Raw genomic sequence first — 21,928 nt, 5'->3', positions numbered from 1 at the left:
CAAGACAAGAATCACAAGGGGGAGTGTGAGAAGCGGAGAGCTTCACTTATGCAGTTGCAAGGTTTGTATGTCTGCTTTGGCGCTGTTGTTATTGTTCAGTTTTAAATCAATTATTTGTATTCTATGCATTGTGACCGATTGTGGCGGCTTATAGCTTTTAGCAATAAAGATTTCATTCATTCATTCAATGCCCTGAGCATGGGTAGGCAAACTAAGGCCCGGAGGCCAGATTCGGCCCAATCGCCTTCTAAATCCAGCCAGCGGATGCTCCAGGAACCGGCGTGTTTTTACGTGAGTAGAATGTATTTAAAATGCATTTCATTTAAAATGGGTTATTTGTGGGGCATAGGAATTCGTTCATTTTTTTTTCTTTCAAAATATAGTCCGGCCCCCCACAAGGTCTGAGGGACAGTGGACCGGCCCCCTGCTGAAAAAGTTTGCTGACCCCTGGCCGTGTCTGACAACCCCGATTCAATCCTGGAACAGAGCATTCAGCTTCTCGGACGGAAACTCTTAAACCAGCTCATTTCTGACCTGGCTGCCGTGTTCACCCCTGGGGTGCTCACATTCTGGATTCCCACAGAACAGAGAGAGGCGGCCAGATGTTGCCCCCTCCCTCAGATACTGCCACCTCCCCAAAGCCCCAACATCCAGCAGGAACGATCGACAAGGATGACAGGAGGCCAATTGCCTCCAGAAAGACACAGAAGTCACTGCTATGGCTATTGTCACATTGATACCCCAATTTTCCTTCAAGGAGCACCGGGTGGCCTACATGGTTCTGCTCCTCCTCATTTAATCCCAACAACCCTGCGAGGTAGGGGAGGCTGAGAGCCACCTGCTGAGCCTTTCCTGGAAGAGTGGGGGATTTGAACCTGGTGCTCTGCCACTCTAACCGCTAGGCAAGGCTGCTTTTCAAGCTCCGGCATGTGCAAGATGTGCCTGGGATACAGCAGTGGTGCCTTGGGAGATGCTGCCGTTCCTGTTCCGGCTGCTTTGGCTCAGATCCGGCACGTTCCCCCAGGCTGCTCCTCACTCTCCCGCCCAGGGACATTCAGGAGCATTCGGAGGGCGGGCAAGGAGGAAAGAGAGCTGCCTGCCCGCCTGCCCACCCGCCTGCCCACCCTCTCACCTCCAGGAAGCGAGAGATGTCTCTTTTGTCGCTGACGCCCATCGCCACCACGTTCTCAAAGAGCCAGAAAAAGGGCCGCTCGTCTCCCTCCTTGGGCCGGGCCTCGTGCAGCAGCCGGTAGAACTCAAAGAAGAGTCGGCCCGTGCCCTCTGGGGTGGGAGGGGAGGAAGACCGCAATGAACGGGGGTTCAAACCCAAGACCAGCCCCCGAGACACAAACGCTCCCTTGGCAAGCCCTTCTGGCCCCCCTTCTGTGCTCACACTCCAGGCGATTAAGGGTGTGGAGGAATCCCCTTCTCCAGCCCTCTAAGCAAGGGCAGGGCAGGGCAAAGACCCCTGGGCAGGTAGGTCCAGTCAAAGGCGACTATGGGGTTGCGGCGCTCATCTCGCTTTCAGGCCAAGGCAGCTGGCGTTTGTCCACAGACAGCTTTTCCGGGTCACGTGGCCAGCAGGACTAAACCATTTCTGCCGCGACAGGACACTGTGACGCAAGCCAGAGCGCATGGAAATGCCATTTACCTTCCCGCCGCAGCGGTACCTATTTGTCTACTTGCACTTTGTCGGGCCTTCGGACTGCTAGGTGGGCAGGAGCTGGGACAGAGCAACGGGAGCTCACCCCTTCGTGGGGATTTGAACCTGCGACCTTCCAATCGGCAAGCCCAAGAGGCTCAGGGGTTTAGACCACAGCGCCACCCACGTCCCTAGGCAAAGGAAGACCCTAACCCTGGGGGTCACAGCTAGCAGTGACACAGGTGATTTAAATGGCTTTGAGGTAGTTGGGAATGTTTAGCCTGGAGAAGAGGGGACGGAGAGGCGATCGGAGAGCCACCTTCAAAGATGTCAAGGGCCGTCAAATGGAAGAGTGAACAAGCTTATTTTCTCCTCTGGAGGATCGGATTTGACCCAATGGCTTCAAGTAACAAGAAAGGAGATTCCAACTAAAGGAGAGCCTTGGGAGGTGGTGGCCTCTCCTTCCTTGGAGGTGTCTAAGCAGAGGTTGGGTGGCCACCTGTCAGGGGTGCTCTAGCTGAGATTCCTGCATTGCAGGGGGCTGGACTAGATCAGGCCTTCCCAAACTTGGGTCTCCAGCTGTTTTGGGACCACAACTCCCAGCATCCCTAGCGAACGGGACCAACGGTCAGGGAGGATGGGAAGTGTAGTCCCAAAACAGCAAGTTTGGGAAAGCCTGGACCAGATGACCCCCACCCAACAATTCTATGACCACGTGAGCCCCAGCAGGGACCGGGAGGGGGGGCACCTACCGTAAAGGCCTTTCCTGGCGGGGTTGACGATGGAGAGGTCGTTGCAGGGGCTGCCTCCAATCACTAGGTCGAAGGGCCCCCACTCCTGTATCTGCAGTGCGGAAGGAGGCGGGAGCGTCAGAGGCGGGAGGGGCGCCCCCTGGGGCTGGGGTCCTGGGCCAGCCTCAGCGACACAGAGGGAGGGGAAGCCGCCCTCCCCCCCCTCCCCAGAGTTCCACGTACGTGTTTCTGGGTGACATTGCGGACGTCCCCAACATACATGATCTTGCCCTGGTGTCGCACCATCCCAACCGTGATGGAGTCCTCGCACACCTCCGAGGCGATGTAGCGCTCCACCTGGATGCCCAGGTCCTTCAGCACCAGGAGACCTGGAGGTGGGGGAGGGGAAGAGTCACAGCTGTGCAAGGGGGGGCCCTGCACCCCAGCACGGCCCTCGCTTCTGGGAGAGGGGCGGGGCTCACCTGTGGCAATGCCGTCAAAGAGCGAGAGCACCCGGATGGGCTTCCTCTTCTCGGCGGGGACCGGCGGGTAAAGCTTTGGTGGGTCCTGCAAAGATGCAGAGAGACAGGACGTTGGGACGAGCAAGAGAGGAAGGCAGGGGACTCCAGGGGTTTTTTTTGGGGGGGGTGTAGTAGAAATTACAGTACAGCAGGCCTGCAACTCAGGCGGGGGGGTTGTATGCTGGAGATGTGTGTGTCCGGGCAAATTTGTGCAAAGACCCCTGGAATTCCCCCAGCGGAGGGAAGGTTGTGCGAGGCTTCTGGGAGATCTCATGGGGCCAGCAGAGATCTTGCAGGCCAACCAATGCCTCTACAAAGCTCCATGCTTCTTTTGGACACTGGGATATATCCATATACCCTGTTTCTCATATTTTAAGACATACCCATAAAATAAGCCATAGCAGGATTTTTAAGCATTCAAGGAATATAAGCCATACCCCGAAAATAAGACATAGTGATAGGCACAGCAGCAATACCGGCCATGGAAGGAGGAGGAGGAAAAATATAAGACATCCCCTGAAAATAAGCCATAGTGTGTTTTTTTGAGGAAAAAATAAATATAAGACATGTCTTATAATATGAGAAACACGGTACAGTGGTACCTTGGTCCTCAAAACGCCTTGGTACCCAAACACTGCAAACCCGTAAGCAAGTTTTCCGCTTTGCAAACTTTTTTCAGAAGTGGAATGTGCTCCATTTTGAGCGTTAAGCTGAGATCTGTCTGTTTTTACTATTTATTTTGCGTTTTCGTGGCTCTTTTTGTTTTGTTTTTGTGACTGTGTGGAACCCAGTTCAGCTACTGATCGATTGATTGATTGTGTGATTGCAGTACATTGTTGATTGCTTTCATTTTATGGATCCATGGTCTCGTTAGATAGTAAAATTCAAGTTTAATAATAATAATAATAATTTATTATTTATACCCCGCCCATCTGTCTGGGTTTCCCCAGCCACTCTGGGCGGCTTCCAACAGAAAAATAAAACACAGTGATCTATTAAATATTAAAAGCCTCCCTAAACAGGGCTGGCTGCCTTCAGATGTCTTCTAAAAGTCTGTTAGTTGTTTTTCTCTTTGACATCTGATGGGAGGGCGTTCCACAGGGCGGGCGCCACTACCGAGAAGGCCCTCTGCCTGGTTCCCTGCAACTTGGCTTCTCGCAACGAGGGAACCACCAGAAGGCCCTTGGTACTGGACCTCAGAACGATGGGGGTGGAGACGCTCCTTCAGGTATACTGGACCGAGGCCATTTGCTGTTTTAGGGGTTGTTTTTAAAAGTCTGGAACGGATTAATCAATTTTGCACTACTTCCTATGGGAAAGGGCGCTTTGGTTTTGGAATGGACTTCCGGAACGGATTAAGTTTGAGAACCAAGGTACCATTGTATTGCCATGTTTAGCTGGTGATATATTGCAAGGCTGAAAACCAAATCTTGCCCAGCCCAAATTCAGGATGTGTCAGCAATATTCTGTGCAGGCGAATGTCAGCCTTGCGTGAGCCTGATGGAGGGGGGAGGCCCCCTCTTCTCCTCTCCCTCCTGTCCGTTCCCAGAGAATGCGACTGGATTTCTACGCATGTATAAAGCGAAGGCCCCGGAATGCCGTTCTGCAAGCATTTCATTGCGCTGAGACCTCCGGGTATCGGGCGGTATATAAATTCAATAAATAATTAATAATAAAAGCCCGTTCAATTTATAGGCCTGGAGCTTCCCTTGCGTGGCTTCCCTGCCGGCCGCTGCTGTGCTAAATTGCCTTGAGCATCACAACGGAATGAATCCACTCTTGCGCTCAGGTGCAGGGCCTCTGGCCGGGCAGGACAAGCGGCTCCCCAGAGGCCATGGCAGGGCGCAAGGGCCTCCTGAACCACCCTGGCAAAAGGGCACCCTAAGACCTGCCTTATCCCCCCCCCCCGCACTTACAAACTCTTGGTCGTGGTTGTTGGCGAAAAACATCTGGAGGCGCGAGGGCCAGTCATCCCGCCGCCGGAGCAGGCCGTAGATGCCCTTGTGCCCACACATGTAGCAGTTCCAGGGGTCTTCCTTGATCGCTGCCTGGGCAGCGCCAGGGCCCACCAGCAAGTCCACGCACTCCACACAAAAGCACCTGCGGGCAGAGTCCAGCCGTCAGCGCTCCGGCCCAGCAGGCACGGGACGAGGGAGGGATTCCTGACTCTGGCAGTCTGCCCCCCACCCCCCAAGCTCTGGTTCGCTCCATTTCCTGTGGGATCACCCTGGCACTGACGGGCAGGGGTCCCTCCCAGGCCTAGCTCGACCCAGACCCAACTGCTGCGTGAATCTTTCCTTATCCCTAGCCTGAATGTTAGAAGATTCGGGACGGATAAGAGAAAGCCCTTCTTTGGCAGCGCCTAGTTAAACTGTGGAACTCCCTCCCACATGAGGCAGTGATGGACTTCAGCTTGGGTGGATTTCAAAGAGGATGGGACAAATTCATGGAGGAGGAGGAGGAGGAGGCTATCGATGGCTCCTAGCCAGGAGGTCTCTGCTCTGCCGCCATATAGTCAGAGTGAATAATGTTTCTGAACCCCAGTTGCTGGAAAACGCAGGAGGGGATACTGGCTCTTGGGCTCGGATCCTACTTGTGGGTTTCCCTGTGGGGCGCCTGCTTGGGCCATGGGGCTGGTCCAGCAAGCTTTTCTTGCAGTCTGGTTCCCTGCCTGCTTCTGCGTGAAGCAGGGCTTCCCCTTGGCAGCCGTCTCCCACGCAGGGGTCCAAGGGAAAGCAGACCCAGCTCCCTCCTCCCGGCAGGCTCCTTCCTCAACAAGCAGGAAGAGGGACACAAATAATAATAATAATAATAATAATAATAATAATAATAATAATTTATTTATACCCCGCCCATCTGGCTGGATTCCCCCAGCCACTCTGGGCAGCTTTCAACAGAGCATTAAAAACAGAATAAAACATCAAACATTAAATACTTCCCTAAACAGGGCTGCCTTTAGATGTCTTCTAAAAGTCAGAGAGTGGTTTATTTCCTTGACATTCCTTGATGGGAGGGCGTTCCACTGGGCAGGTGCCACTACCAAGGCGGCCCACTGCCTGGTTCCCTGTAACCTCACTTCTTGCAGCGAGGGAACCGCCAGAAGGCCCTCGGAGCTGGACCTCAGGGTATAATAATACCCTGCCCACCTGGCTGGGGCAAGGGGAGGTGTCTCATAGTGGGTCCCCTGGCCTTATGGAGGGCACCAGTGGGGGGGAGGGAGAGCAAGCAGGTGTGGAACCCTCCCTCTTAGCACCCCCCTCCTTTGGCTCACCTGCAGCAGTTGTTGTTGCCACACATGAGGACTTCGCGGCCCCCACAACAGATGGTGCAATAGGACTGGTAGCCGTCATCGTCATACTGGTAAGCGCATTCCAAAAAGCAGTTCTGGTTGTGGGGTGGGGGGGACAAGGAGAGGGGAGTGAGGGGGGCCTTCTTGGCGCCGACTAGTCAGCTGCGATTGCTGCCTCGCAGGGGGTTGAGCTAGATGGCCCTCAGGGTCCCACTGAACTCCACAATTCTACAGCTCCATGCCAAAGCCCTTTGCAACACACTCAACGGGAAAGGCGCTGGCTGCCCTCTTACAGGTGGGGCACAGGCAGAGAACAGAAGCCTCCCTCTCCCCTATGGGCTCCTGCCACCCTCACCCCCCCCCCCGCAACCCACTCGCTGCCTCCTCCTTGCAGGCGATGACAAGATCTCCATTATTGGCATTCTGGCACCTCGACGCCTACCTTGCAGTTTTGGCACATGCCTCCGTTGAAGAGGGGGTGCTCCAGGGTGACGTTGAGGCTCCCGCAGGAGATGCAGATATCTGGGGCGGGGGAACAGGGGCAAGGGGAGAAGGGTTAGGGCGGGCAAGGGAAGGGAGAAAGGAGCTGCCCCCTGGCCTCCCCCCCACCTTGCAAGTACTAACCCCCCCACCCGTGTGCCTATCTGCAATGTTGCCCCTCTTCCAAAGGCACACCCAACAACCTTTGGACCGGACCCCGAACATTACGGCCCCTCCTGCTGGACCGGACGGAGCTGGCAGCTGCAAGGGGGGGCACAAAAGACCCTCCGCACTGAGTGACTGCCACTTACGAGGCGGGGGGAGGACGCACGGACCCTCCTCGACCCCCCGCCAGGACCCTGTGGCTTCCGGGGCCAGGGGGAGGGTAGCATCTCTTGAAGGGAAGCGCTGAAAGCGGACATGGAAAAGTGACCCCCCCCCAAAAAATGCATGCACCCCAAGGCAGCAAGGGCACAGGCTCAGGCTCACCTTCAATGTTCCTGCACTTCTGCCGGACATCAAAAACAAGACGCTCTGTGGATGCAAAAGGGGGGGGGAGAGCGGTGAGCAGTGGGCAGATCCCGGCAAAGCAGGAGGCTGGCCTCAAGTTTCCGTTATTTAGAAAAATATTTATATGCCGATGCTTCCTGGAAATCTATAGCAGCGGTTTGCAACACCAGGAAAGCGCAAAGCCATACATAAAAAAGTTGTATTTATCTTGTTTTTCAAAATATTCATTACACCGCTGTATCATAGAAATCTATTATAGCGGTTTACACCAATATCAAACCATAAAGACATACAGGAAAAGACTTAAAAATTAAAAAGTTTTTATGAAGATGGGATACAGTGGTGCCTCGCTAGACGAAATTAAGCAGGGCATTCGTTAAGCGAGGCACCACTGTATTGGCAGGCTGGAAGATGATCAGGGATTGGGAAGCTGAGTCTTATGAGGAATGGTTGAAGGAGTCGGGGGTGTTGAGCCTGGAAAAGAGGAGAGCGAGAGGAGATAGGAGAGCCATCTACAAATATCTCAAGGGCTGTCACCTGGAAAAGGAAACAATCTTCTTGTCTCCTGATTTAGAGGGTAGGACTCGAACCCATGGCTTCAAGTTGCAAGATAGGAGATTTCGACTAGGCATACGGGAAAACTTTCTGACAGTAAGCCCTGTTGGACAGTGGAACGGTCTCCCTCGGGAAGTGGTGGGACTCTCCTTCCTTGGAGGTTGTTAAGCAGAGGTTGAATGGCTGTCTGTCCTGGATGCCTGAGCTGAGATTCCAGCCTTGCAGGGGGTTGGACTGGATGACCCTTGGGGGTCCCTTCCAACTCTACAGTTTTATTTCAGGGTCCCGGGCTGCCCAAAGGAACAGCCGGCAGGGTCTCTCAACCCCACTGCCCCCCAGCACAGTGCTGGCCTCTTTGGGACAAGGACTCCATGCCAGAGATGCCAGGAGGGGCGGAAGAGGAGGCCAAGGGGCGGGGGGGGGGGCAGGAAGGTAGCCCAGGGGCTTCACCAGGGCGCAGGTGACAAAGCATAGAGGCAAGAAGGGCCCCCCCCCACATGCCCTGCATCCCAGAAGGGGGGAGACAGGGATGGAGCCAAGCCCAGCGCTGGCTGCACAGGGAGAGAGGACACACTTCTGGGGGAAAGCCCTGCTCTAACCACTGCTCCACGCAGCCTCCTAGAACACCTCAACACCCTAGTTCTGTGCGGGTCTTTCTCTGCACAGGAGGAAACGGGGGCAGCTACTCCAGCAAGGAGAGGAGGAGGGGACACCCCCAGATGGAGTGGGGTACAGAGGACCAGGACCACAGGTCTGGCCGGCTTCTGCCCTACGGTGCCTCCCCACTGCTCCTGCCCCCCAGAAGCAGCTGGGCCATTAAAGTGGTTCATGCGGCACAGGCTTCAACTTTGGAACTCCCTGCCACAGGAGGCAGCCAAGCGAGACGGCTTTGAAAGGCAAATGAACGGAGGAGGAGGAGAGCGCCACTCTTGTGTTCGGATCCTGCTTGCAGGCTCCCCACAGGCCTCCAGGAGAGCTGCGTTGGCGAGAGCGAGGCGCTGGCAAGTCCAAGGTTGCAGGTTCAATCCCCAAATGGGGAGAGCCGCCTCTTCCTGCATTGCAGGGGGGATGACCAGGTGACCCCCTTGGGCCTGACCCAACAGATCCTTCTGATGGTCCTGCATCAGAGAAAGCGGGGAGCCTCTCAGACAAGCAGCCCCCCCCCCGGGTCCCCGGCTGACCTCTGGTGCGCTCGTCAATGATCTCCTTGATCTTGGGCTTCTCCGCTGTGCTTTTCCTTGGTTTTTTGGCGGGGGGAGGAGGGGCGTAGGCAGCGGCTTCCGGCTCCACCCACATCTCTGTGTAAACTTCTTTGTAGGGGTTGCGCTCCTCTGCAAGGGAAGAACGGGGATCGGCGGGGCGTTACATGCAGGCGAGGGGGGCAAGTCCCGAGTGCGAATCTCGATCCCTTGGGTGAGAATCTCCTCTCCTTGCTCTCACCAGGCTTCGGGGACAGGAACCCCCAGGGTCTGCCTGCCCGCCTGCCCCAGAGACCCCCCCCCAGCCCCCAATCTCCCCAGTCCCTGCCCCACTTCCTCACCTTCTGGCGGCTCCAGGCCCTTGGGGCCAGAGGGCTGGAAGCCCCCCAAGGCCCACTCAATCATCTGCTTGTTCTGGATCTCCACCACTTTGGACGTGTCGGTCTCATCGTTCTCCGGGCAGGAGGGGAAGATCTTGCCTGACCGGCTACTGGCCACCTGCGGGGGCAGAAGGGACAGTTCTCCTAGTGGGTAGAGCACCTGCGTGCATGCAGAAGGGCCCACACGCCAAACCCCCGATGCGGCACCCTACCTGAAGGAAACATATATAATCCTACTTTGACCTATTACCTGAACGCTTTTCTATCCTGATATGCTTATAAGTTGGGATTCTGTGTAACCATTTATGCCTTAAGACTGTGCCTTGTAAGAAATCATATTACAATGTGCTCTTGCGGCTTAGAGCTGAATTAGCAGAACAACACATCTAGCTAAACAGATGGCCCAAAGAGGAAGTCCGTAATGTCAGATAGTTCCAGGGTGTTGGGTGAAACAGGGTGTCTGCAGTTGAGCCTGGGGGCCTGAAATATATCTGGGATCAGGAGATTGAGGGACGCGGGTGGCGCTGTGGGTTAAAGCAGAGGGTTGGCGGTTCGAATCCCTGCAACGGGGTGAGCTCCCGTTGCTCGGTCCCAGCTCCTGCCAAGCTAGCAGTTTGAAAGCACCTCAAAGTGCAAGTAGATAAATAGTAGGGTGCATAATTGTTCCATATAATTTTTTCAAAACCGTTGGTTTTTCATGTAAATTATCAACATGTTTTATCTTAAATAAATACTGAAGAAAACAATAGTATGCAACTATTATTGCTCTACACAAAACCTAAAATTTATGTTTATTAGTTCACAATTTAACATACTGAGAATTAAAAGAGTCAGATTCCTATGTTTTTAGCACTCGTAGTGAGGCAAAATTTCAATCTGTAGGAGCAGGGTCTAAATATTAACCGATTTGTCCCAAATTTGAAATTTGACTATGTTTATACCATACGCCTGAGATAAGATCAAGGGAGGAAACATTTCCGAAGTTTTTTTTTAAAAGACCCAGCCTAATAAATAGGTACCGCTCCGGCAGGAAGGTAAACAGCATTTCCGTGTGCTGCTCTGGTTCGCCAGAACCGGCTTAGTCATGCTGGCCACATGACCCGGAAGCTGTATGCCGGCTCCCTCGGCCAGTAAAGAGAGATGAGCGCCGCAACCCCAGAGTCGGTCACGACTGGACCTAATGGTCAGGGGTCCCTTTACCTTTAAAGCTAAATTAAAGGCCTACTGGGGTAACTGGGGGAAAGTTAAAAGTGCACCAAAGGTTGGTACAAGAAAGCAGAAGTGAATCCCCACACGAGGACACAGGTAGAAGGAGGGATTCTGAGGCTGTCCGATGCTCATTGTCTTGATGCTTAATGCAATACAGTGGAACCTCGGTTTACAACTACCTCTGTTTACGAACGCCTCCGTTTACGAACGTCGCGGACCCGGAAGTGCTTACATCCGGGTTCCGCGGAGTCGGATGCGCAGATTGCTTCTGTGCAGCTCGCGCATGCGCAGAGGCGATCTGCGCAGCGCGTGCGTGGAAGCACTCTATCAGCGCTTCGCGCATGCGCAAAAGCGTGCCTTCCGGGAGCGGATGCCTCCGTTTATGAACGCCTCCATGGAGCGGATTGCGTTCGTAAACCAAGGTTCCACTGTATATGAATATGTAATATCTGATAAACCTATAAAACCCCTGGACACCCATTGACTTTCTGAGGTTACTCACTGAACCTTTATTGCTCAGCAATAAACCTTACTCTCAATTTCTCCACAATTGCGTTTGTGATGTTTGAGAACCAACTGAACTAAGGTTCCCAGGTTCCACGCTACGCCGACAGCAGCATCTCCCTGCCTGGAATCTTGGAGAGCGGCTGCTGCCAGTCAGAGCGGACAATACGGAGCTCGGTGGGCTCAACGGTCAACGCAGGCTGTTTCCTACGCTTCTGTGGCAGCTGCTTCAGGGTGGGGGTTTGGCTGGCAAAGATGCCCCCACTGGACCCTCTGTTGCGCCCCCCCAACCTCTGCAGGGGAGCCTGGGCTTTCTCCAACCGACTTGTGGGTGCATGTGAATCTGCCCCCCGGCCTGGCTGCTGTGGACCCTGCGGGGAGCAGTTTCCCCCCCCCACTGGTTTAGCCTCTGTTTGCCTTGCCTCCACATGCGGCCTCAAGGGGGTGGAACTAGGAGACCCTTCCGACCTCAATATGTTGTTTTTCCCAAGGAAACCCCTTTTCTTGCTCTGTGCTTCTGGCAGAGATGGATGTGGGGCAGCTGGTCTGTGGGGGGCGCTTGTCCTTTTAGAGGCTTCCTACCTCCCTGCAAATAGGGACCAGGAATGCTGGCCAGGTGGGAGATGTGAACAGGGGGTGGGTGGGTGGGAGACAGAGTCAGGCCTTACCTGCAGCACCTCATAGATGGCTTTGCGGTACATGGGCTGCTTGCTGTACGTGGCCTGGTGGAAGGCGTTGGAAAAGGAGCTGAGCGGAAGCAGCTTCTCCACACAGACCTGCCAGAAAGAGAAGACGGGGGGAGGCATGGGTGAAGATGCAGAGCACTCCCCACAATTCCCACAGGCGGTCCAGGCGGCTGGGGAGGCCGCCTTCTTCACCCCCTTTTGGAAAATACGTTAGAATGAGGGCGGGGTGGAGTTTGCTAGGGTTAGAAAGCAAAGTGGAACTGCGGAACTCCCTGCCACAGGAGGCAGAGACGGCCCCCAACTCGGATGGCTTCCAAAGAGGACTGGACAAGTTCATGGAGAGGGGAGAGGACCCTCGATGGCTCTGAGGCAGGATGGAGGTAGCCGGGCTCTGAATTCTAGAATTGCAGGAGGGGAGACGGGGGCTCTTGTGTTTGGGCCCCTCCTGCGGGTTTCCCTTTGGGGCACCTGCTTGTCCCCTGTGGGAAGAGGATGCTGGAGCAAATGGGCCCCTGGCCTGATCCTGCAGCCTCTTCTTTCATGCAGAGGACCCTGCCGGCCTCCAGGGGCTCATGCCAGAGCAAGCAGGAGCTTCCTCGCCCCCGGCTGCCCACTTGGCTCCCTCCCCCCCCCAAGCCCGCCTGCATCCCCCTTGGCCACTCACCACAGAAAACTTCCCGTCGCCAAACCACATCACCCAGCGCGTTCCCTCGGCGGCTCGGCTCCTGCCCGTCATCCACCAGGACACGATGCGTCCCGGCCACCAGGAGAAGCCCCGCAGTTTCCCCCAGACCAGCTCCCCGATCCCAAAACCCCGGCCGTCCTGCCGTGGGGAGGAAAAAGAAGAGACCAAGATTTTTTGACAGATTGGCAAAAATCAATCAATCAATTCGTAATAAATGTTGGAGATGTAATAGAAAGATTGGCACACTATACCATATGTGGTGGACCTGCCCAGTGATTAAAATTTGGGGGGGAAATTATTCATGAGGAGATTAAAAAATTGATAAAAAACATCATTCACCAAAAGGGCAGAAACGTATTAGGTATTTTGTACAATGATATCCCTAGTGACAAAGTTAATATTTTCATGTACGCAACAACAGCAGCGAGAATATCAACAGCAAGCAACTGGAAAGGAAACAACATTCCAACAAAGGGGGAATGGCTAGATAAGCTATGTGAATATGTAGAATTAGCAAAACTGACAGATTTAATTCAGCAAAAACCAAAGGCCAGGATCCAGAAACAATGGAAATGTTTAAACGAATATCTAGGAAAACTAGGTCTGGGAACAAAAACTTGGTTGTGCTTAGATTCACCCTGTAGGAAACAATAGGAAAGGGAAAATATAAGTTAGCGTATGAGAAAAATCAAAGTAGGATGACAACAAACGACAGATTATTACTGTATGGAATAAACGAGTGCTGCGTGGGAAAGCGGTGGAAGTCTCTTATGAATTAATGCTCTACTTTGCTATGTATATTTTCTTTACTCTTCTTTTTTTCGTTTCTTTCTTATTTCATCTTTTCTTCTCACCTTAAACATTTGTAATTCGTTGTGGTGTTGGTAGTGAATCTTGTATATTTTTTTGTATTTTATGTCAATTGCCAATAAAGGAAATTTTTTAAACGAAAAAGAAAAGAAAAGAAGAGACCCAGAGGCCGTCAGGCTAAGGACGTCCAGCTCAGTTGCAGATGTGTGTGTTTTAATGGACGGAAGAAAGCAAAGATCAACAGCTGCAAGGATGCCGCTTGCCCAGAGTTGGAAAGAGGAGAAGGTCTCTCTCCCGCCGCCACCAGAGGGGAAAGGCAGACCAAGTGGCTGGGCTAGGCAGAGATGGCGAAAATGATGGTGAAAATCAGAAACCAGGAGGATCAAAACTTCAACAAAGAAAAGGGGGGGATTTATACTATACTTGAAAGACCACTGTAAACATCTGGACTCTTTAGCAGGTCTTAAATAACTCTAGTAACGTTGCTTAGGCTTTGGATACAATGGAGAACCGGAAAATTAAAGAGTGACTTAGAATACGCAGCTGAAAAGGCGAACTAAAGAACCCAGGGAGGGGAGGAGGAAAGTCTAGAGATTTGGGAGAATCTTGTGTAATGTTTACTATGTATGATTTTGAATGTCAACAAATCTGTAAAATCAAATAAAAACAATTTTTCATATATATATATAGGGTCTGACACTTCTGTTATATATATATAGGGTCTGACACTTCTGTTTCTAGTGTATCTGAAGAAGTGTGCATGCACACGAAAGCTCATACCAAAATATAAACTTAGTTGGTCTTTAAGGTGCTACTGAAGGAATTTTTTTATTTTGCTTCGACTCAGACCAACACGGCTACCTACCTGTAACTAGAACAATTTTTCAAAAGAAGCAAAATTGTGAGTCATTGGGGGGAGGATGAGTATATTATTTTATAGGTTCTAAATGCCTCGCTGGGGATTCGTTCATCACCGTCCTAACAGGACTTGTGATGAACTTGCCACATTTAGCTTATTTTTAAGTGGCTGGTTTGCAAATCCTTTTCTATAGCTTCTGCTGTCCTTGTTCTGCTTTTGTCGTTTATCGTCCCCCAGCCACTCTGGGATTCGTTGGAAGGGAAAGTGGGGCAGAAATTGAGACGATCCCTCAACCCCCCAGCAGGGGCTGCCCGGGGGTCTCGGAGTGGGGCTTCCTGTGACATGGGGGAACTCAGGCAATGAGGGGGCAAAGGAGCCTGGAAGTGCTGCGGAGAGAGGACCGCCCCCCCTATGCCAGAAGGCCTTCTCAAGCTCCTAGTCCTCACTTCCACCCTCTCCAGTCTCCCTTCTGGCTCCCTCCAACCAGCCCCTTCCCATCTTCCGTTAGCCAGCATGCTCTCTTCCCCCACTCCGTGCCTCCAGTCTTGCATTGCTGGGGGCTGGACTAGATGTCCCTGTGGGGCCCTCCCGACTCCACGATTATGATCCTACGCTGCTCCCAGGATCTTTGCCTCCCCTTCCCTGGGGATTAAGCAGGGCCGGCTCTACGTAGACCCCTGGTGGCGCAGGGCACCATGGTGCCGGCCCGCCAGGAGGGCGCCGCGAGCTGCGCCCGCCCGCTGGCCGGCCGGTCCGCCGTGCAGCTGCGCACGGCGCCCACCGCGCCGGGAAACGGGGCGGAAGGGCGCCGGAGAGATCCGGCGCACCATGGCGCCAGGGACGCTTAAGACGGCCCTGGGATTAAGGCTCCATGCCCTCCACTCTCCTGTGGCTAAGAGCAAGCCCTCCTATCTCTCAGCCCGTTCGTTCCCCCCTGCCCCCTCTTCTACCCAATGCAAGTGGAGGGGGGCACCCCATAGGCAGCATGGGGGTCAGCAGCGGTGGCTGGCCACACCAGCTTCTCCCCTTGCCCACAGCCTCTGCCCTGCACAGCTCAGGCCAGCCCCGTCTGGGGGGCAGCGTTCAGTGTGGGGAGAGGAGAGGCCAGCCAGGGATGTGGCAACTTGCCAGGGGGAAAGACCCCCGCCCCCTGCGGACTCACAGAGGGCCACTCTCACCTCGTATTCCGGCTCATCGTCGGCAGACTTGGACATCCCTTTGTCCACGGCCTCGGGCCCCACGGGCTCTGGGGTGGTGGCCACCGTGGGCGAGGCGGGGTCGGTGGGCTGCTGCGAGGCTGGGGGGCTGGCCTCCTCCTCCTTCTGGGGCTCGCTGGGGGGCATCTCCTCCACTGCGTTCATCCCGGCAATGACCTTGGCCTTCTTCTCAGCCTGCGGAAGACGGCAGACAAGGTTGGGGCAGCAGACGAGGGAAGGGGCTTCTCTTCCCCCTCCTTCCGTGGTGCCCACCCTGGCGCCAGCTCAGAGGGGGGGGGTGCTCCTTCTGAGGCGCAGAGAGACATTTCCCCAGGAAGGATGCTCCCCCGGAAGCAGCTGGCACACTGGGCAGGCCATTTCAGGGGGCAAAACTAAGTTTTTGCACATTTCTTCAGTGAGAAAAAGTATGGCTTGGGGTGCTAGAAATTCAAATCTGCTATTATTTTTGCAACTGGACCGCACCTGGCTTGGCAAGTCTACGTTTGATGAAGAAGCACATGAACTGCTATCGGAAAACCAAATCATTGAACTGCAAGGCCTGGCAATAATTTTTAACGATTTCTATGCAACCTTATACAGTGGTGCCTCGCTTAACGAATGCCCTGCTTAACGAAATTTCCGCTTAACGAAATGATTTTTCGAGAGGAGGTTGCCTCGTTAGACGAATGCGTTTTACGAAAAATTCGTCTAGCACAGGGGTCCCCAGACTTACCGCGCGGCGGGCCGGAGGGCGGGGGAGTGCGCGCCCGTGCGCATGCGCACACGGGCGGGGGGAAATTGCCGAAAATCGCTTGTGCGCATGCGTATGGGCCTCCCCCGACCCGGAAGTGCATCGGAAATGACCTCTTCTGGGTCGGGAGAGGCCCATACGCATGCGCACAAAGGATTTTCGGCTATTTTTTGCCGATTCTGAAGATCGTCGCCGCGCCGCGCGCCGTAAGAGCGGGCGGCGGCAGTGGGCGGTGGGGGTCGTCACGGGCCGGATTGGGAGGCCGATTGGGCCGCATCCGGCCCGGGGGCCGTAGTTTGGGGCCCCCTGGTCTAGCGAATCGCGGTTTCCCACAGGAATCCATTGAAATTCAATTAATGTGTTCCTATGGGCAAAAAAAAATTCAAAAAAAAATTCATTGCATTTCTGTGGGATTCGCTAGACGAATTTTTTCGTTATAAGAAAAGACCCGCGGAACGAATTAAATTCGTCTAGCGAGGCACCACTGTACACATTTTACTTACCAAGCAATACTATATTATATTAATTGGACCCAAATATTTTTTGAATTCCCATGCTTCAACTTTTTAGCACGCCTCATTTTGAGAATTTGAGATTTACAAAATTCAGCAGGACCTTGTGGGGTGTGGAGGGGCCTTTCAGCTGGGGGGCCTCGCTCCGTAAATGCGGCAGCGTCAAGGCGGTGGGGGGGGGGGTCCCCTGGCCTGTCTTGGGGCACGGAAGGGGCCTGGTTGAGACCACCAGACGCAGCCGCCCACTCCAGGCGAAAGGTCGGCTGCTTGGGGGTCTCCTCCTGCCCCACACGCTCTGCCAGCCACACTGAGCTCGCCAGTTCCAATCCGCAGGCGGCCAGAGAGCTCAGTGCCAAACGGTCTCAGTGTAACGGAAACGGCCAGAAGCTTTTGGTCAGGGCAGGACAGAAATCCGCTCTGGAGGTTTCTCTGACCTGGGCAGCTTTTCTAACCCGCAAAGTCGTTTCCTCATTTCTCTGTTTCCCATCACAACCACCCTGCAGGGCGGGCCGCTCAGGAATCCACTGGACAGGAAAGGCGAAACAGAGAGCTGACTTGCCCGAGATCCTGCAGGGAATCCCGCGTGAGGGAGGCGGGATCCAAACCACCGTCTCCCAAGCCGGTGCAAGTATATCCCCACATTCTGGTCTCAAACCACAACTGGGGAAGACCAATTTTTAAGAGCGAAAAGGAGTGTTTGAGGATTTCTGACAAAATATTTTAAGCAAGTGTCCTCACATTGCAGGTTTTCGGCCTCAAGCAATGGCTCTCTCCAACTATGAAGGAACAGGCCTATGGGGGTAAAATAAATGGGGGGGTGGATCTCTCTTTGCAGTCCCCATAAGAAAGCAGAACCCGCCATTGCCTCTCTGGAAGGACCAGGGGCTCTAGAGGAGGCCGGTCACTTGGCAGCCAAAGGGGAGGGCCTGAGTTCGAGACACAGACTGTTGATGCGTGTCTGAGATTTGGGGGCTCAGGTGGCGGCAAGCGTGTGTGGCGACGGCTGCCAAGCACCTCAAGGACAGCACAAAGCAAGCCCCCCCAGGATGCCCTCACCTAAGGCAACGAGAACCGCTCATTCCAGTCCCGCCAATCTGCTTCTGACTACAGAACTGAGATGGACGGAAGCACAGATTCCCAGATTTCGCCTTTGCCCGTAAGAGCCCAAAACACTCCAGGAAGGAGACAGAAGACGGAATCGCCAAAGGCACGGGGGGGGGGGGCGCCGGCTGCTTCTCACACCCCGAAGCTGACTAGCATCGCAGACCAGCATCTACACCAAGTCACCACGAGAGGAAAGACCCTCCCCAAACTGGGACAGGCAAGTTGCCCACCTGATGCCACATTCGGCCTTCCACCCCAAAGCACTTGGGCAGAGTGAAGATAAGAGTGTCCCGGTGGAAACCTCCGTTGGCCCCAAGGAGCTGGCGTCGGAGAACCTGCGGGCGAATCATGGCCCCAAGCAGACGGGAGCTGTGCTCCTAAACATCTGCAGGGCAGCAAGTTGGCAAAGGCTGGCCTGGATCAGAGCCCTGGCCCCAGCACAGGGACTCAGCGCCATTGGCATGGCCCCGACTTCCACCTAAGTCTGGATCAAGATGGAAGGAGCCCAGAAGTGGAACCACAGGCCCTCCCATCTCTCCCATTTTTTATTTCTTCCCATTTGTAGCTTCTTATTATTTTATTGCTTGGCGTTATGTCTTTATATTGCTGGAAACCACCAGGCTGTGTTTTTATGATGCTGTGGTATTTATACATAAGTAATAAATAAACATCTCCCCACGAGGTCCTTGCCGCCCCTCCCTCCCTCCCCGTGGGATCTTTCCCCGACCTCCTTGCCTGGATCTCGCTCTGCACAAATCCACCTGCTCAAGAATTCCCCGGAAACGAAAGGTGTTCTTTGAATTTGGGGGGTGGGGGGAGAGAACTCAGGCTCTCACACAACCCTTGCCCACCCCAGGCAATTGGCCAACACCCAAGACTCCCCCTCTCTTGAAGAACAACAAGCAAGACACCTTTCCACCCCTTTCCAACAACTTGGGGGCATTTTCGACGCAGTTTGTTTCTGCGCACGCTGAGAGCAACCGGACCGGAGGAGCGGAGCCCACCCCAAATCTGTAGTTGCTGGAGGAAGGATCTGGCCCAAGAGCCATGCCAAGAAAAGGGCAGCGAGGAAGGTGCAGAAATCTGAAGAACAGCATCCAAGCGAGATCTGCCGAGATGCAAGGGCCCTGGATGAGAGTCTGCATCCAGTCGCCAACACAGCCCCCCCCCTCTTTGCATGTGCCCAAAGGCAGGTGCAAGGAGGGGGCTCTCTCTCTCTCTGGGGCTGCCCCAGATTCCTCAGGCCCCCCCACCTCCTGGAAACGCTCCCGGAGGAAGCCTCACGAGGAGGACCGAGGGCGGAGGAGCACATGCAGTCAAAGGATGGAAGTCGGGAGAGAGAAAAGGAAGGCCTTAGAATCATAGAGTTGGAAGAGACCACAAGGGCCATCCAGTCCAACCCCCTGCCGAGCAGGAAACACCATCAAAGCATTCTTGACATATGCCTGTCAAGCCTCTGCTTAAAGACCTCCAAAGAAGGAGACGCCACCACACTCCTTGGTAGCAAAGTCCACTGCCGAACAGCTCTTACTGTCAGGAAGTTCTTCCTAATGTTTAGGTGGAATCTTCTTTCCTGTAGTTTGAATCCATTGCTTCGTGTCCGCTTCTCTGGAGCAGCAGAAAACAATCTTTCTCCCTCCTCTATATGACATCCTTTCATATATTTGAACATGGCTATCATATCACCCCTTAACCTTCTCTTCTCTTCAAGCTGCAGAACCTGCTCCCACATGGGGCAGGCATGGGTGGCCGACTTGGATAGCTTTAGAAAAGGCCGGATTCATGGAAGAAGCCCCCCAGGGTGTGGGGTGTAACATAAGCAGTCAAATACAACATTTCCCATTTGCCTAGAGTGGACACAGACCGGGGGGGGGGGGGAGTTGGTCCAGCAGCTGAACTTCCTGTTACACCTGGTCTGAAGCATCCTTCCTTTGCAGGTGACCAGGTAGGTGGGCGTGACCCTGGCAGACCCCACAAAAGGTCCAGTCACGCAGCCCCCTTCCTCTCTTTCGATGCCGTTTCTTCTCTTGGGACTGCACTGCTGGCTCTCAGCCAGAAGCAGGTGGGATCTGTTTCCATATGGGATGAACTCAAACCCTCTTCTGTAACTCTTAAGGCAGGCATCCCCAAACTGCGGCCCTCCAGATGTTTTGGCCTACAACTCCCATGATCCCTAGCTAACAACCAGTGGTCGGGGAAGATGGGAATTGTAGTCCAAAACATCTGGGGGGGCAAAGTTTGGGGATGCCTGCTCTAAGTGAAAGCCTGCCTTCCGGGATCCAGCTGTGAACTGAATGTGAGTATACTTCTTATTACTTTTAAAAGGCGGCTGTTGTGTCTTTATTCTTTTAGGAGGGAATCAAAGGGGTCTTAACAGAACTTAAGAGAGTCCAATGAAACTGCAACTACCGTAGCTTCCTGCTGTGAGGGGAATGTCCTTTGCCATGGGTAGGCAAACTAAGGCCCAGGGGCCAGATCCGGCCCAATCGCCTTCTCAATCAGCTTGTTTTTACACGAGTAGAATGTGTCCTTTTATTTAAAGTGCATCTCTGAAAAAGTCTGCTGGCCCCTGTACTCTGCTGTAGGAATAACCCAACCAGCCTGAGTTAGGAGGGATAATATTTAATCAATATATCCTCTCCTGCTACCCACAACATTCCCACAGAGGGCTCCTAGCCTCCTCTCCCAGGGAAGGAGAGATTGGGGGTGGGGGGAGCCTGGGGGAGGGAGGAGAGGCATTGTTCAATCACCGAGCTCCCTTCCCAGGGAATTAAAGAATGGTAGGGTTGGGGGCACCCCGGGGTCATCTAGCCCAACCCCCTGCAATGCAGGAGAAGAGACCAGGGAGATCCGCGGGGGGGGGGGGGCTTGATACCAGGCCCTTCCCTGGGCGCCCTTTTCCGGTGGCTCCCTCCCCTGGTCTCTGTGTTCAGACTCTGCCAGCCAAACATTTTGACGCTGCTCTGGGCATTGCAGCCGGTCTGACCTGACCCTCTCCTCCTGCCGCTGATGTTGCAGTTTTATACTCCCATCGATTGATGGCTGACCTATTGCATTTTAATACGTTGCTCTTCACTCTGGGGGGCTCACAAAACTTAATAAAGCCTCGTAGAATTAATTGTCGTTGCTATCGGTCAAGCAGCCTTGAGAGCTATTGGCATAATGGAAGTGTGAATCCCCTCCTGTTTTTTTTTGGGGGGGGGTTAACTGGGATGTTTTTGTTTTTATTATGTCTCTTGTGCTTTTATGTTGTCAACCACCCTGAGACCTGTGCGTATAGGGCGCTATACAAATAATAATAATAATAATAATTAGTAATAATAATTATTATTAATTATTATTTCAGGAATAAGGGATGGGGTCCCCTGCAGGAAAAAAGGCTCTTTTCTCAGACAGGGCTCCCCGCGGCCCCCACCCAAACCTTCCTCTCGCCCCTGTCTACCTCCAATCTAAACAGCGCCCCCCACTGGCAGCCCACAAACTTCCCCCAGTAAACTTTTTAAAATAGTATTTTTAAATTAGATTCTCAAATTTTAAAAATGCTCTCCTGTCGGCAGACGTCCCACCCATCTTTCTACAGTGCTCTTTTATTCCCTTATAAAGCTATGTTGCTTACATTTTATCCATTAAACACGCCGATTCTAAATGGCCAAACTACAAATTCTCCTCCGTTGCTCTACTACATCAAACCCAACAAACGTGACATTTTTTTTCAAATATTCCGCAAAATTTCAAGAATTCCCTCCCCCCCCCATCCTCTAATTCTCAGTCTTGCTGCTGCTGCCGAACTCTCTCTTGATGGCGCAGGGGCTGCACCCTGAACAGCATGTGGCAACACCCGGGAGGGGGGGGCGCTTGGTCCTGTGGCCCCAAAGCCTTCATTTCCTCTTCCTCTCCCCTTGCAGTTTGTGTTTTTTTTGAGATGGTAAGTCAGCGGAAAGCGACAGTCTTCATTTGACTGCCTGTCAGGCTCTCAGGGAACCTTTTTGAGCTGAAAATTGGGGGCGGAAAGCCTGCAACTAAAACTGGCTGGGGATGGGAGGAGAGAGACCTGCTCAAGGGGAGAGCAGGCTTCCAGAAATGTTCCCATGAGAAACCGGGATCCCAAATCGTTGGGGAGGGGATTCTTGACTGCCCCACATCTCCAGATCAAGATGGGTCGCCCCCACCACCACCACCAGGGCACACTCCGTGACCAAACACAATTCAGTAGACAGGGAAGGGTTACTGGAGGGGGGGCACTCACAGATTTCCCCTCCTGTTCAAATGGGGCATCCAACCCTTGGGGGAATTCTGAAGTTGCCC

At 53.6% G+C, this 21,928-nt stretch overlaps 1 protein-coding gene across 7 annotated transcripts in view; it reads right to left on the bottom strand.

Moving 5' to 3' along the window:
* Positions 1 to 21,928, bottom strand: part of DNMT3A (DNA methyltransferase 3 alpha) — an 86,946-nt gene that overhangs the window by 3,006 nt on the left and 62,012 nt on the right. For all 7 annotated transcript variants that reach the window (XM_035110753.3, XM_035110749.3, XM_035110751.3 and 4 more), the window contains 13 exons: positions 15,239 to 15,451; positions 12,371 to 12,529; positions 11,689 to 11,796; positions 9,269 to 9,425; positions 8,910 to 9,059; positions 7,153 to 7,197; positions 6,626 to 6,705; positions 6,166 to 6,278; positions 4,811 to 4,994; positions 2,856 to 2,940; positions 2,617 to 2,762; positions 2,395 to 2,485; positions 1,133 to 1,281 (listed from right to left, as the gene is read on the bottom strand). In XM_035110753.3, coding sequence (XP_034966644.1) covers positions 1,133 to 1,281; positions 2,395 to 2,485; positions 2,617 to 2,762; positions 2,856 to 2,940; positions 4,811 to 4,994; positions 6,166 to 6,278; positions 6,626 to 6,705; positions 7,153 to 7,197; positions 8,910 to 9,059; positions 9,269 to 9,425; positions 11,689 to 11,796; positions 12,371 to 12,529; positions 15,239 to 15,451 — 1,680 coding nt within the window. The remainder of the gene's footprint in view (positions 1 to 1,132; positions 1,282 to 2,394; positions 2,486 to 2,616; positions 2,763 to 2,855; positions 2,941 to 4,810; positions 4,995 to 6,165; positions 6,279 to 6,625; positions 6,706 to 7,152; positions 7,198 to 8,909; positions 9,060 to 9,268; positions 9,426 to 11,688; positions 11,797 to 12,370; positions 12,530 to 15,238; positions 15,452 to 21,928) is intronic.

Source organism: Zootoca vivipara, chromosome 3 (genome assembly GCF_965207765.1).
Source record: "Zootoca vivipara chromosome 3, rZooViv2.hap1.1, whole genome shotgun sequence".
In the NCBI taxonomy this organism is placed as follows: Eukaryota; Metazoa; Chordata; class Lepidosauria; order Squamata; family Lacertidae; genus Zootoca; species Zootoca vivipara.
This window is presented reverse-complemented; position numbering and strand designations above follow the sequence as displayed.